The 14,889-nt window shown below is 35.2% G+C and overlaps 1 protein-coding gene across 7 annotated transcripts in view; it reads left to right on the top strand.

Moving 5' to 3' along the window:
• Nucleotides 1–14,889, top strand: part of Ehbp1 (EH domain binding protein 1) — a 305,708-nt gene that overhangs the window by 214,019 nt on the left and 76,800 nt on the right. For all 7 annotated transcript variants that reach the window (XM_070004546.1, XM_070004547.1, XM_070004551.1 and 4 more), the window contains 2 exons: nt 3,537–4,442; nt 9,468–9,611. In XM_070004546.1, the coding sequence (XP_069860647.1) occupies nt 3,537–4,442; nt 9,468–9,611 (1,050 nt within the window). The remainder of the gene's footprint in view (nt 1–3,536; nt 4,443–9,467; nt 9,612–14,889) is intronic.

Raw genomic sequence — 14,889 nt, 5'->3', positions numbered from 1 at the left:
AAAGGAAGGAAGAAATTACCTTTCTTGGAGTTGGGGAGTCAGATCAGTGGAAGAGTACTTAAAGGCTTTGATTCAATCTCCAGTGTGTCCCAACATTGATTCCTAAAAACCAAAAAACCAAAACCAAAAACACCCTTTCGATGTGCATGCTAACAAGTCATTTGAATTATCTCTTGTATAATTTTGGAAATGCTATGTCTATTGAAGAGAAATGCTTTTATTAATGAAATTGTGTCCATATATATGACAGGATTTGTTTTAAGTTTGTTGTGCTAGTACTAGGTTTGAACTTAGGTCCTCACACTCACCTAGCTTCTTGCCCACAGCAGCACTCTATCATTTGAGCCATGCCTCCAGTATGGCAATCTGCTGGTTAATTGGAGATGGAGACTTTTCTCCCCGGGCTTTTTTTTAAACTCCAATCCTCCAGGTTCAGCCTGCTGAATAGCTAGGATTACAGGGATAGGCTACCAGCCCATCTGTGTGACAATACCTTACCTTCATTTTCCTGCACTTGAATCAAATAATACTAAGCTAATTTTATTATAAATGTATGCATTATAGAATGAAACATTAATTGCTAGTCAGTTGTAGTGGTATATGCTGGTGTTTCCAACTGTTCAAGAGGCTAAGATGGGAGGAGACTTTGAGCCATAAGCTCAACATACCAAGACTGCCTCATAAATAAGCCATTATTATTTATATAAAGTAGAGCTTTCATTTTACTGTTCAAAATTTAAAAAAGGAAATGGTATCCATTTTACTTAGCTATACATTTTTAATTAATATGGGGAATCTCATTAAGGCTTAAGTCACACTTGGCACTAGTTCTTTTTTAGGAATTTAATAATGGTGAGAATACCTTGGGTTTTTATATTATATAAATATACTAATATATAATATACATTTATATGCTATAATATATAAGTATTTATTAATAATATAGGCTTATCTTATTAGGAAGTTTTCTGAGAGCTGGGAATGTATCTAAGTGGTAGAGTAAGAATTTACCATGTGCTAGACCCTGGTTCAATCCCCAAATTTCCAGATTTTCCAGAGAAGATATCATACCTTTTAGAAAGCCTTTTAACTTGGATGGTTCTATTCATTGAACTGTTTAAGGCTATGCCATCTTTTGTTTCATCATTTGCAACTTCTTATGTGAAATCTACAGTGCATATCTTAGTTGCTTAGCTGCAAATTATTTCCAGCTTTATGAGGTTCTTCCTGATAATGTTGTATGTAAAGCTGTATAAGGAACAATGCCTGTGTCTTAAGTTCCACCAAGGTGGATAACATGACTGGCAATGACTCTTCCTTAGCCAGTTTAATAACATTTAGGATTGAATAAAGCAATTTCCTCTAGGAGATTAAAAAAAAAATCTCTATACACAAACTAAAAAGACAGTTGGTAAATGGCCATAGCAGAAGAGGTTATCCTATGGAAAAGTTCTTTTATAAAGTCTTGCCTCCCTTACAAGAACCCTGGTTTGTTTTTAAAATGTTTTTAGTGCAATTAGTGTGCATTAAATGAATTGCTGTATGAAGCAAAACACCAGCAGGAGTTATTTCACAAGAAAGCTAATCATTTTCCCAGGTCTATAAAAAAATGCTGAATAAAAAAAGGTATTTACCTGTGGCATTGGATCTTAACCAGTAGGTCATTGTTTTAGATAATTAGGAAATGTTTATAATACTTCTTGTGGTGCTTTCCTTGATGATCTGCAATTGACGTCTGTCAATCAAGTAGTCAAGGTACACAAGGAGGAAAATGACTTCAATTTTCCTAAAACATGTAAAATAACAAACAAGTCTATACATGCACACCAACTGAGCCATTCTCTGTAGTAAGTATCTTGAAGTACCAATATTATGAAGCACAGTGCTGTGAAAATTGAAGAGGTTTTAATATCACAATTTGTTTTTCATTTATTAAACTACAGGACAAACAGATTAAATTCTAAGGGAGAAATATATTTTAACATGAAGTGAAAAAGAATGATTCCTTCTCAATTGTTAAATAATTTTCTGGCATTTCTCTTAAGAAAAACTTTGAATTGTACTTCTAAGTCTTAACTTGTTATGAAGAATAGCTGGTTTAACATCCCAAAATAAGAATATATTATAGAATTCTTACTTAGATATACTTCTTCAGAAAGTATATCTAAACTTTTAGCCATACTTTTAATGCTTCCTAGCAACAGTATTGTTTTGAAGGGTTAGTTCAGGATAGTAATAATTAATTGTAAATTGAGAAACAGCTTTGATTCTTCAAAACTAGAAAAACCTGATATACCGCAGTCATTTAAAGGCTAACAAAAATAACACAATGCAGCCTTACATTCTCAACGAGATTGTAGTACTCAAAACATTTCATTCTTTCCAAAATGGATGAATTTTCCTTATGAAAAAACCAGTCTTATTAGGCATTTAAAAAATGTTTCTATGTTTCTAAGCCTAATGGCATTCATTTGTATTTCTCTCAGGGAATCTGATCATTAGTTCTTTGCACTTACCTAGCTCTGCTTTTTCTTTACAAATTATTGTAGTCACATGACTGTAGTAACAAGCAGTTGATAGGCACAATAAAATTGGGGGTACATTGGTCTAATATTTCTTTATACCTTAGTTCTTCGTTTTGTAAATCTATTCTCAGGTTTTTGTGTGGGTTTTTTTGTTTGTTTGTTTGTTTTCTTTTTTGGTCGTGGGGCCTGAACTCTGGGCCTGGGTACTGTCCCTGAGCTCTTCAGCTCAAGGCAAGCATTCTACCATTTGAGCTACAGCTTTTTCTGTTTATATGGTGCTGAGGAATTGAACCCAGGGCCTCATGCATGCAAGGCAAACACTCTACCACTGAGCCACCTTCCCAGCCCTTTTGTATGTTTTTTAACAATCATTTGTTCATATTTTCTTTTTGGAAAAGAATATTTCCATTGTTTTTAGTAAACTATTTCCTCTTTTACCCATTTTTATACGTTTCTGATGTTTGGAATTTTCTTCTTTCATATGACATTGGCTAGTAACCTTATATACCCTACAACAACAACAAAAATTAAGTTTTGTTGTGTTAAAAGTGGATGGATGAGCTGGGTGCCCAGTAGCTCATGCCTAAAATTCTATCTACTCAGGAGGCTGAGATCTGAGGGTTTTTTTGTTTGTTTGTTTGTTTGTTTGTTTGTTGGGGCTTTTTGCAGTCAATGAGACTCTCATCTCCAATTCACCACCAAAAGCCAGAAGAGGAACTGTAACTTGTGTTAGAACCCTAGCCCAAAGGTTCAGCCCCAGGCTCAGCACAGCGCTCAGGCCCTGAGTTCAAGCCCCAGGACCAGCACAATAAATAAATTAAAAAATTAAAAAATAAGAATAGACAGTCTGAGTACCTATATTCTACCCATAGTATTGTATTATACCTGTATGTTATTATGGGTACCTATATTGTACCTATACTATACCTATATACTATATACTACTTACCTAATTTTTATATTCATATCTTACTATATTTATATCTTGTGTTTTTTTTTTCTCCTTTGAAGGCTTATGATGGATTTGCCAGCATAGGAATTTCCCGGTTATTGGAGCCTTCTGATATGGTTTTATTGGCAATTCCTGATAAACTGACTGTTATGACTTACCTCTATCAAATAAGGGCACATTTCAGTGGCCAAGAACTAAATGTTGTTCAGATAGAGGAAAATAGCAGTAAAAGCACATATAAAGTTGGAAACTATGAAACAGATACAAACAGTTCTGTGGATCAAGAAAAATTCTATGCAGAGCTTAGTGATCTAAAGCGGGAACCTGAACCACAACAGCAGCCTACCAGTGGAGCAGTCGACTTCTTGTCCCAGGATGATTCTGTATTTGTAAATGATAGTGGGGTTGGAGAGTCAGAAAGTGAGCATCAGACTCCTGATGATCACCTTAGTCCAAGCGCAGCCTCTCCTTATTCTCGCAGGACTAAAAGTGATACAGAACCCCAGAAATCCCAGCAGAGCTCTGGAAGGACTTCAGGATCTGATGACCCTGGAATATGTTCCAATACAGATTCAACCCAGGCACAGATTTTGTTAGGCAAGAAGAGACTACTAAAAGCTGAGACTTTAGAATTAAGTGACTTATACGTTAGTGATAAGAAGAAGGATGTATCTCCACCCTTGATTTGTGAAGAGACAGAACAACAAAAGTTTAAGAATGTAGAAGTCAGGAGTAACTTAGAACAAGAGAAAATAGAAACTTCTAGACCCCTGGAATGTAGATCCGATGCTGAATCACCTACTAAAACAGCAAGTTTATCTCCTACTTCTAAACTTGGATACTCATATAGTAGAGATGCAGACCTTGCAAAGAAAAAACGTACTTCTCTGAGGCAGATAGAATCTGATTCAGATGCTGATAGAACCACTTTAAATCATGCTGATCAGTCTTCCAAAATGGTGCAGGTAAGTGGGTTAGAATGGTGAGTATATATATTTGATAGTTCTTTTATGGTTTTGTTTCTTTTTATATTCATTCATAGAACACTTTAATATGTTACCAATTATAAAATATTAGGTATCATTTCTCATTGTAAACAAATTGGAAAATCAGATGATTAAAATGCTATAGTGGATGATGAAACCACCTCCAGCTGCAGATATATTCATTCATTGGCCATAAATTTATGAATCAGGATTTTGCATAGATGAAATTTAAAGGTGTATTTGACACTTGGCTGATAAGAATAATGTCTGACACCCAAACTATAATACAAAGGCTAACATGTTTTTACAAAGTTATATATAACAGGTAGATTTTGACCTATTTCTCTCTTATGCACTATTTTTTATCAATTCTCATATATATATATATATATATTTGTATTTTTAGATTTTCTGAAATTAAGATATTAAGTATAGAACCTAGTATATCAGAATTTAATTGCCTTTTTTTGTAGTAAGTAAAATAATGGACATTCTTAATGCATTTATTTATAGGAAATGGTAAGTTAATGTTTTACGTAGCCTTAACAGTTACTTTGTTGCCCACCGAGGCCTAGTACTTGTGATAACAATCACATATCTTATACAGATCTTGCTCTTAAACTTTGCCTCCCATGAGGTGAATGGTTGAATCCCATTTTAAAAATGGAGAATGTGGGGTTTATAAAGTTACCTAAGATCATAGAATAAAATTTAAAGTATGTATACAAAACCAATATTATCTGAATACAAGGCCCATGCTCCTAAACTTTGTCATCTTAATAGCACTAAAAAGTCATAACCCAAATGTAGAGCAGTCAGCATTACTAAAGGGCAATTTAGCAATGGGCATCAAATCCCTTCAAAAGGTTAATGGGCTGGAATGTAGCTCAGTATTGCAATGCTGCCTAGCATGTGGAAGGCTCTGGATTCAGTTCCCAGCCCCAAAAGACAGGCAGGTAGGTAGCAAATCAGGGGAAAGGGAAGGGGAGAAAAAAGGAAAGGGAAGGAGAAGAGGAAAAGGAAATGAAGGGGGAAAGGAAAGGGAAGGGAAAAAGGAAGGGAAAATGGAAGAGAGAGAGATAGAGGAAGGGAAGGGGGAAGGAGAGAGGAATAGGGGAAGGAAAAAGGAAGGAAGGAAAGGAGAGAGAGAAAGAAAAGTAAAAAGAATAGAAAAGAAAGTTAGTTTATGTCAGCTGGCTATATGATGCCTGTAGTCCCAAATAACCTGAAAAGCTGAGGCAGGAGGATTACTTGATTGAGCTTAGGCAACTTAGCCAGACTGTCTCAAAATAAAATTCAAAAAATGGCTAAGGATATAACTAAATAGTCCTAAGCTCAATCCCTAGTACCACCACCACCACCACAACCACCACCACCACAACCACCACCACCACAACAACAAAAAGATGTTTATCCCCTTAAATCTTTCTTTCCAGAATTATTTCTGAAGAGATTTTTATACAGCTGTAATTGTATATGAAAATTTGCATAAAAGGCTGTTCATAAAAATTTGTTATAGCTGAGTGTCAGTGGCTGATGCTTATAGCCTTAACTATTCAGGAGGTTGAGATCTGAGGATCACAGTTTGAAGGCAGCCTAGGCAAGAAAATCCATGAGACGGGCTGGGAAGGTGGCTCAGTGGTAGAGCCCTTGCCTTGCATGCATGAGGCCCTGGGTTCGATTCCTCAACACCACATAAGCAAAAAGAAAAAAGCCGGAAGTGGCGCTGTGGCTCAAGTGGTAGAGCGCTAGCCTTGACCTGAAGAGCTGAGGGACAGTGCCCAGGCCCAGAGTTCAGGTGCCACGACCAGACCCAAAAAAAAAAGAAAGAAAAAAGAAAATCCATGAGACTCTTAGCCCCAGTTAATCACAAAAACAAAACAAAAGACCCTGATTGGGAATAAACCAAAGGAAACCTTTGTCTTGTAATATAAGTTTATCTAATTTGGGAAAAGGAAGGGGAATCACAGAAGAGCTAGGACTAAGGATGAACCACTGTAACAGTAATACTCACCAGACACTAGTTGGAAATAAACTTTATAACTTGGGAGGGAGGAGAATTGGTCATGGGGTAGGGGAGAGGATGAGAATAGGAGAAAATAAGGGAGGGAAGGGGGTAAAACTGATTGAAAAGAAATGTACTCATTACCTTACTTATGTAACTTCTGTAACCCCTCTATACATCATCTTTAGAATTAAATTTAAATTTAAAACAAAACAAGAAAACGCCCTGACTGAAGCTTGCAGAAAAGCTCAGGGACAGCACCTAGGCCTTGAGTTCAAACCTCAGGACTGGTAACAAAAAAAAAAAAAAAAAAAAAAAAAAAAAAATATATATATATATATATATATATTGCTATAGGGAAGCATTGTTGACAACCTATATGTCCAATAAAATGAATTAAAGTACAAGTCTTCTAAATAATAGAATTCTAGCTAGCCTATTAAAATTATGTTCTGGGGCTGGGAAGGTGGCTCAGTGATAGAGTGCTTGCCTTGCATGCATGAGGCCCTGAGTTCGATTCCTCAGCACCACATAAGCAGAAAAAGCTGGAAGTGGTGCTGTGGCTCCAGTGGTAGAGCGCTAGCCTTGAGCTGAACAGCTGAGGGACAGCGGCCAGGCCCAGAGTTCAGGCCCCATGACTGGCAAAAAAAAAAAAAAAATATGTTCTTAAGAAAAAATATAAGGGCATGAATAAAAGCTTTCAACAAAATATTAAAATGAAAAAAACATGATAGGCCTGGGGTATAATACTATTATTGAGCACTTCCTAAGAATATTTATCCCCAGCACTGTGGGTAAAAGGGGGTGGGGAGCACAATTCTATAGTAATGATCTCTGAATAACATAAAGTACATTTTTTTCAGTTTTTTTTACTTATATGTATTTTCTAAAAATTCTATAATGAATATGAAGTATTTTGACTAATCAGAAAAAAAAAATATGCTCATGTGCTTTTAAGGCCAAAGCAGTTTTTTCACTATTTGTGTAGCTGGGTTGAAACCACGAAAGGACTATAGAATTTAGACCTAACATAGGACTTAAAGATAATCTATTCTCATTTCTAAGGTAAGGAAATGGAGGGTTCTTTTTAATGGTAATGTTTAACTTTTATTTAGCATTTATCATATGCCAGTACTCAGTAAACTATTATTTAATCATTACACTATCTTTATGAAAGATAGTCTACTTTTATCTTTTGTCTACAATTAAGTGATAGAACTGGCATTTGAACCCAGGTGTCACTCCAAAATTATATAATTTATATATTATATAATGGAATTACACTATTGTTTTAAGTGACATCTTTTCAACGTTACATTGCTTATTATTACTGGGACAATAATTTAAACCTGATTTTTGTGTGTGTGGGAGTATTCCTGGGGCTTGAGCTTAGGACCTTGGTACTGTCCCTGAGCTTTTTTTGCTCAAGGCTAGCATTCTATCACTTCAGTAACAATTCTACTTCCAGCTTTTTGGTGGTTAATTGGAGATGATATTCTCACAAACTTTTCTGCCTTGGCTGGCTTTTGAACCACATTCTTCAGATCTCAATGTCCTGAATAGCTAGAATCACAAGTGTGAGCCACTGGTGCAGTGCTCCCCTTCTAATCCTGAGTGATGAAAATGTTCTGGAATTAGGTAGTGGTGATAGTTCCAGACCTCATGCATATGCTAAAAATAAAATAAGATTATGCACTTTTTTTTTTTTGGCCAGTCTTGGGGCTTGAACTCCGGGCCTAAGCACTGTCCCTGAACTTTTTGCTTAAGGCTTAGTGTGCAACAATGCCACTTTTGGTTTTTTTCTGTTTATGTGGTACTGAGGAATCAAACCCAGGGCTTCATGCATGCTAGGCAAACACTCTACCACTAAGCCACATGCTTAGCCTACTTATGCTTTTTTTTTTTCAGGAAAACATTAAGATTACAGAAAAAGGGTTTAAAAAGTAGTAATAGTCAACTATGAAGATTTTATCCTAAAGTGGTCTTTTCAGATAGTTTCACATAATAGTAAATGAAACAACAGATTTATTGTTTACTTCCTTTTCTTTGACTATAAAATTATACTGTAAAAGGGAAGAGAAGTTAAACATAACAATAATCATTATCTAAAACTAAAACATGGCTATATTAATTTTTTAAAAAAGACTTTGGACTTTGGACTTTCAGGAGTATGGGTGGTACTGCCTATAATCCCAGTACTCAGGAGGTTGAGACAGGAAGATCAGAAGTCCAGGCTACCCTGTCTACATAATAAGACTCTGTCTCAAAAAAAAGAAGATTCTGTATATTGTACTTTTGGTTGTTGCCACCATTTAGGAACTGATTTCCAGGTCTGGTGACATGACTCAGAGTGTCAGATGTGAGCAAAAAAGTAGAAAAAGTGTGAGAGACCTTGAGTTGTTTAAGTCCTGGTACCAGGGCTTGAAAGATTACAAACCAACCCAAGGGAATATTTTCCCAATTTTCATATGCTTGTTTCATTTTAAGGAGAGTGAACAAGGAAGAAGGAAATCAGACTTAGTTTTTTTTTTACAAAATATAATAGTTTTGAATTTTCCATAAATATTTGTCATTTTATAAAATTATTATCATATATTATCTTTATCAGTATATAAATTTGGGGATACATTGCTATCAATTCTATTAGACTATAAAAATAAAAGCTGAATGTTTAAAACTATCTTTGGTTCCCACATTATACTGTTACCTTGGGCAAAGATGAATAGCACATAATATAGTGCATTTATATGCATTTGTATAAACACACATTATGACAATATGTTCTAATAAAGTTAGTAAAGATGTGTTTATTTCTTTCATGTCAAGATTTTTATATTCTGCTTTCATTTCTATAGGTAATCTTAGCAAGGAAGCTACAGTGTTATTACTGATCTCTCTTATTTCAACAGATTGTCTGATGTTTAATTAGTTTAGAAATGTAGATTACTTGTTTATTTTTGTTTTGTTTCTGGCTTCTAATTTGTGTCTTTCCTTTTAAGCATCGAATGTTATCCCGACAAGAAGAGCTTAAAGAAAGAGCAAGAGTTCTGCTTGAGCAAGCAAGAAAAGATGCAGCTTTAAAAGCCGGGAATAAACAGAATGCCAGTGCAGCTACACCCCTGTACAACAGGCAGCTAAGTGATGTGAGGAATATTAGTTGAAAAATCCAAAAATTGTTAATTCTAATCAGAACTGTATTGATATCGGGAGTAATTTGCTCTTATTTCTGGCTTATTTTCCTACAGGCTTTTTGTATATTGTAAGTACTTAGTACATTATGAACTGGTGAATTTATAGATATAGAACCATGAAGTCATTATTCCTAAACAGTACTTCTAGATAAGAGGAAACATAAGATCCTGGAATATAAATTCCACCTGTACCTGTTTTTGCTAATTTGTGTTTTTTGTGCGTTTCCTTTTTTTTTGGGGGGGGGGTGATCGTGGGGCCTGAACTTTGTGCCTGGGCGCTGTCCCTGAGCTCTTCAGCTCCAGCCTAGCGCTCTACCACTTGAGCCACAATGCCACTCCCAGCTTTTTTCTTTTTGCTTATGTGGTGCTGAGGAATCGAGGATAACTTTTATCTGAGGATAAAAGTTCAAAGCCAACCCAGGCAGGAGAGTCCTGAGAGACTCTTATCACCAGTTAATCACCAAGAAAAGCTGGAAGTGGAGCTGTGGCTCATGTGGTAGAGCACTATCCTTGAGCAAAACAGCTCAGGGCCAGTGAATGTCCAGGCCCTGAGTTCAAGCCCTAGGGAAGGCACACAACAAAAGTTACTTTGTGGAATTTGTATAAACTCTGTTATATTTTATCAGTTTCTAGAAACTGTAGGACATCTGTGTCTTTGTATTTTTAAATATAAAATTTAATAATCAAATTACACATGAATTGATTTTAACTTATAATACTGGATATTTGCAGGATCTATTTGGCAAGTAGATTTAAAGAATCAGTTTACCTATGTATAAATTTTACATTTCTTAACAGTTACCATGTAGTATGGAGTACTTGGTCTGTGTCATGCATGCTTCTGAGTACTTCTACCTAGGTTTTCTAATTTAATGACCATAACAATTACAAGTTTTATTATCCTCATTATGAGCCTGGTGCCTATGGCTCACACCTGTAGTCCTAGCTACTCAGGAGGCTGAGATCTGAGGATTGCAGTTTGAAGCCACCCTGGGTAGGAAAGTCTGGCAATAAAACTCTTAATCTAGTTACCCACAAGAAAACTGGAGATGGTACTGTGGCTCAAAGTGGTAGAGTGCTGGCCTTCAGTGAAAAGTTCAGGAACAGCACCCAATCCCTGAATTGAAGCTCCACAACAGACCAAAAACAAAAAAAGTGACAACAGGAACTGTACCTAGATAGTATGACTTCAGATATTACATTATCAAAGCATTGTATTTGATTCCTTGCTTGCTTATTTTTCTGGCATCCTTATGAAAATAGAATGGATATTATTATGGAGATTAAAAAATGAGTTTGTACTCTAATTATAAATATCTTTCCCACTCAACTATGAACTATTCTGAGTTCAAGAATTTGATATCCATAGCACTGAATATTCAGTAAATGAATGAATGAAGGGAATAATTTTTTTTGGTCCATCATGGGGCTTGAACTCTGGGCCTGGGCATTGTTCCTGAGCTCTTCAGCACAAGGCAAGCACTCTACCACTTGAGCCACAGTGCTCACCTAATAATTCCGCTAATTATGACAGTGAGATTATCATCACAATGTTGTTCTGGTTTCAAAAAGGTAAAGTTAAATCCCTTTCCTATATTTCTTTAGTATGTTTTAATGTGTCTTTACTATAGCATTTGTTTATCCCACTATAATTATCTAATTATAAATCTCTCTCCCATACAACTATGAACTATTCAAGTTCATGAATTCAGCCCTAGCAGCAAGTATTCAGTAAATGGTCAGTGAGTGAATGGAAGGAATAATTTTAAAAGATTGTTTTCATATTCTCTAAGTAGCATCTAATAAAATTGTTTTGTTGTTTTTTGTTTTGTTTTGTTTTTTTTGTCGGTCGTGGGGCTTGAACTCTGGGCCTGGGCGCTGTCCCTCAGCTCTTCAGCTCAAAGCAAGCACTCTACCACTTGAGCTACAGCGCCACTTCCGGTTTTGTGGTGGTTTATTGGAGATAGGAGTCTCACAGTCTCTCCTGCCTGGGCTGGCTTTGAACCGCGATCCTCAGATCTCAGCCTCCTGAGTAGCTAGGATTACAGGCGTGAGCCACCAGCGCCCGGCTCTAATAAAAATGTTTAAATGAAGAGTTTGCTATAAGGAGATTTTTGGTAATAAAAGTTTAAAATTTCTTTAAAAAATGTTTCTTTGAGGGTATTTATAACAAAATGGATCATTATTAGACACAGGAAGTTCTTTCCACTGTCACAAGTCAGTAAAAAAAATGACATTATTTTTGCCACTTTGGGACTGAAGGCTCCCTCAATCTTTTGTTTCTTGCTATTGAATCCTGTGTTATGATACTTCTATTTAATTATTTCCTTCCTTCTCTCTTCTCCCCTCCTTCCTCTCCTCTTTTGTACAGGTGCATACCAAGCATAAACTCGGGGCCTTATACTTCCTAAGCAGGTGCTCTACTGCTTGAGCCATGCCTCTAACCCAGTGCCTTTTTTTCTGGGCCTGGGCGCTATGTCTGAACTTCTTTTTGCTCAAAGCAAGTGCTTTACCACTTGAGCCACAGCACCACTTCTGGCTTTTTTATTTTGAGTAGTTTATAGGAAATAAGAGTCTTATGGACTTTCTAGCTTGGGCTGACTTCAAAGTGCAATCCTCAGATCTCAGCCTCAGTGCCTGGCTCTGCCTTTCTTATTAATGATATGTATATATAAGTTCTTTATACATACGCGGTTTTTTTTTCCATATGCTGAGACTGATATTAGAATTCAGCTTCAACTCTGCCCTAAAGCACAGTATTCTACTAAACCTTCTCTCTTAATTATTATAGCCTGCAGTTAGTATTAGGCTGCAAGTCTAAGACATTGAAAGCAAATCTTAGGCTGAGCGTGGTGATTATGCCTATAATCTCCGCTATTAGAGAGTTAGAGCTCCTGGTTTAAGGCAGGGAAAAGTGTGGCCAAAAAAAGAAGAAAAAAACAAGAAAACAAGTCTTAATAATCTTACAGGGTTTAGTTATTCTTGGGAAATTTTTGAGTTGTCATTCCTCTTGATAATTACAAACACAGGTACTACATACTTTTAATTTTGCCAGGGCTACCATTGCATGTTTTATGAGAACTTGGTGTAAGTACAATTGTCTTCTTTCTTAAGGAAAGTCATTTAAATTTCAAAGTCAATTGTATCTTTGTACCTTTGAAGGGATGGGGTAAATACTAGAGATCAGAGCCCTGGCACATTTTAAGTCAAGGTTTCCAGCCCCTTTAGAGGAAGCTTTAGATGCTCATTAAACTGTTTCAATTGCTCCCTGAAATGTTTCTTTTACATAGAAGACAGTTTCCATTACTCAATCTCTGTAATTTAGAGTATTGGTAATATTTATTTTGTTCATTGTTTTCCAAGTGTACCACTCAAGCATTTGGCAGCCTTAGCAGTGTAGCCATTGTATCATCCAAAGGAACATTTTTGATTATGTAATATATGTAAAAAGCACTTTAAATATAAAAACATGAACTCCAAGAAAAATGTAATTTTAAGATAGTTTTTTTAAAACATTTTCTTTATTACTCTTTCTCAATATATTTTCTTCTACATATGTCAAAATAGACTTTAACAAGCTAGTCTATGTAAGACTCTTTTACTTATTGCTTTGTATTGGAATATAAGTAAAAAAATAATTTTTAAAAATAATATAATGTGCAAAAGTACATTTAGCAAGCCTATCATCATTCATGATCATGTAATTAAATAGATATCTGAAAGAGATGTTTGAATTTTATGTTCTAGAGTTTAGGATTAATATACTCTTACTACAATAATTCACTCTGTTAATACTCTGTTGTTGGTGGTGGTGGTCATGGGACTTGAACTCAGGGCCTGGTCACTGTCATTGAGCTCTTTTGCTCAAGGCTAGCACTCTAACACTTTGAGCCACAGTGCCACTTCTGTTTTTTTGGTGGTTAATTGGAGATAAGAGACTCACAGGCTTTCCTACCTGGGCTGGCTTTGAATTGCAATCCTCAGATCTCAGCCTCCTGAGTAGCTAGGATACAGGCGTGAGCCACCAGCATCCAGCTAACACTCTTAATAACACAATATTTCATTGTTGTCAGGATTGTTAGGATATTTGTAGAGCATTTTGAATCTACTGGAAGAATGATGCAAAAATGTATTTATAAATAGGAATCTAAAATAAAAATGCAGGTAAATTTTCAATCTAATATAATGCCAATCAATGAATTTATAAATGTGTTGTTTATTCAGTAATAATTATGTAGCATGAATAAAATTTGCAGAAGTTGTTAGATATCTGGAGACTTCTTTAAAAGAAATAACAAAAAAGAATTACAACAATCCTACAAAAAAAAGACTTCAAGTTTTTTCTTTAATTTTTAAACTACCAGTAAAATAACCTATCCATTATACTTGACTGATATAGGAGACAATTAGCAGGTAGAAGAATCAAACAGCAAGTTAGCAAAGCAAATCTTAGAATGTTCGTAGTAATTGTCTTCAAAGGTCTACAGGAATATTTGAATCCCCTAAAGAAAGTTGTATGTATGAGAAGGGATTTTAGTTTGGTCAGACCAAACTAAATTAGTGATTTAATAAAAACTGATTAAATTAGTGATTTAATAAGAAAAATATAAAAAATACAGAAATAGTGACTTTTTTACTTGCCTTTAGAAATGAGTCCAAATGGCTTGTTAAGAATGAAGAGAATGCAAGCTGCTCTTTTAAAAGCTAATTAAACTTTTAAAGGGTATTTTGTTGCCATGAAGGGTAGGATATCAACATTGTACTTTTGATGTTGATTGGAAAATATTGATTTAAATGGGACTAGTCTGTCATGCTGATAATTGTAGCAGATTTAGATAAAATCACTAGATTTTTCTCCAGATAATTAAAGAAGCCATTACCATATAATTGTTTTCAAAAAGGCTAAACATTATTTTTATATAATCTAATAATAACTTCTCTGTATTTTTCATATATACGTGTGTTCTATATATAAATCATCATAAAATATTTATAAACATTGTTACATTTAAATATAACTCTATAAAACAAAGCTTTACAATTAAGCTCAGCCTAAAATTTTTATTTTTTCTATTGTACATAATATCAGTTCTGTTATTAGAAATAAATATGGTTTAACTTTGTGTATAGTTGCATTTTAGAGAAGCATACCACTATAATTCTGTGTCCCACCTAAATATCTCTGTACAAGGGAGTAGGGGGGTTCTCATTGATTTCAATAGTAGTTTAT

Source organism: Dipodomys merriami, unplaced genomic scaffold, assembly GCF_024711535.1.
Source record: "Dipodomys merriami isolate MVZ:Mamm:240054 unplaced genomic scaffold, mDipMer1.0.p SCAF_63, whole genome shotgun sequence".
Classification (NCBI taxonomy): domain Eukaryota; kingdom Metazoa; phylum Chordata; class Mammalia; order Rodentia; family Heteromyidae; genus Dipodomys; species Dipodomys merriami.
This window is presented reverse-complemented; position numbering and strand designations above follow the sequence as displayed.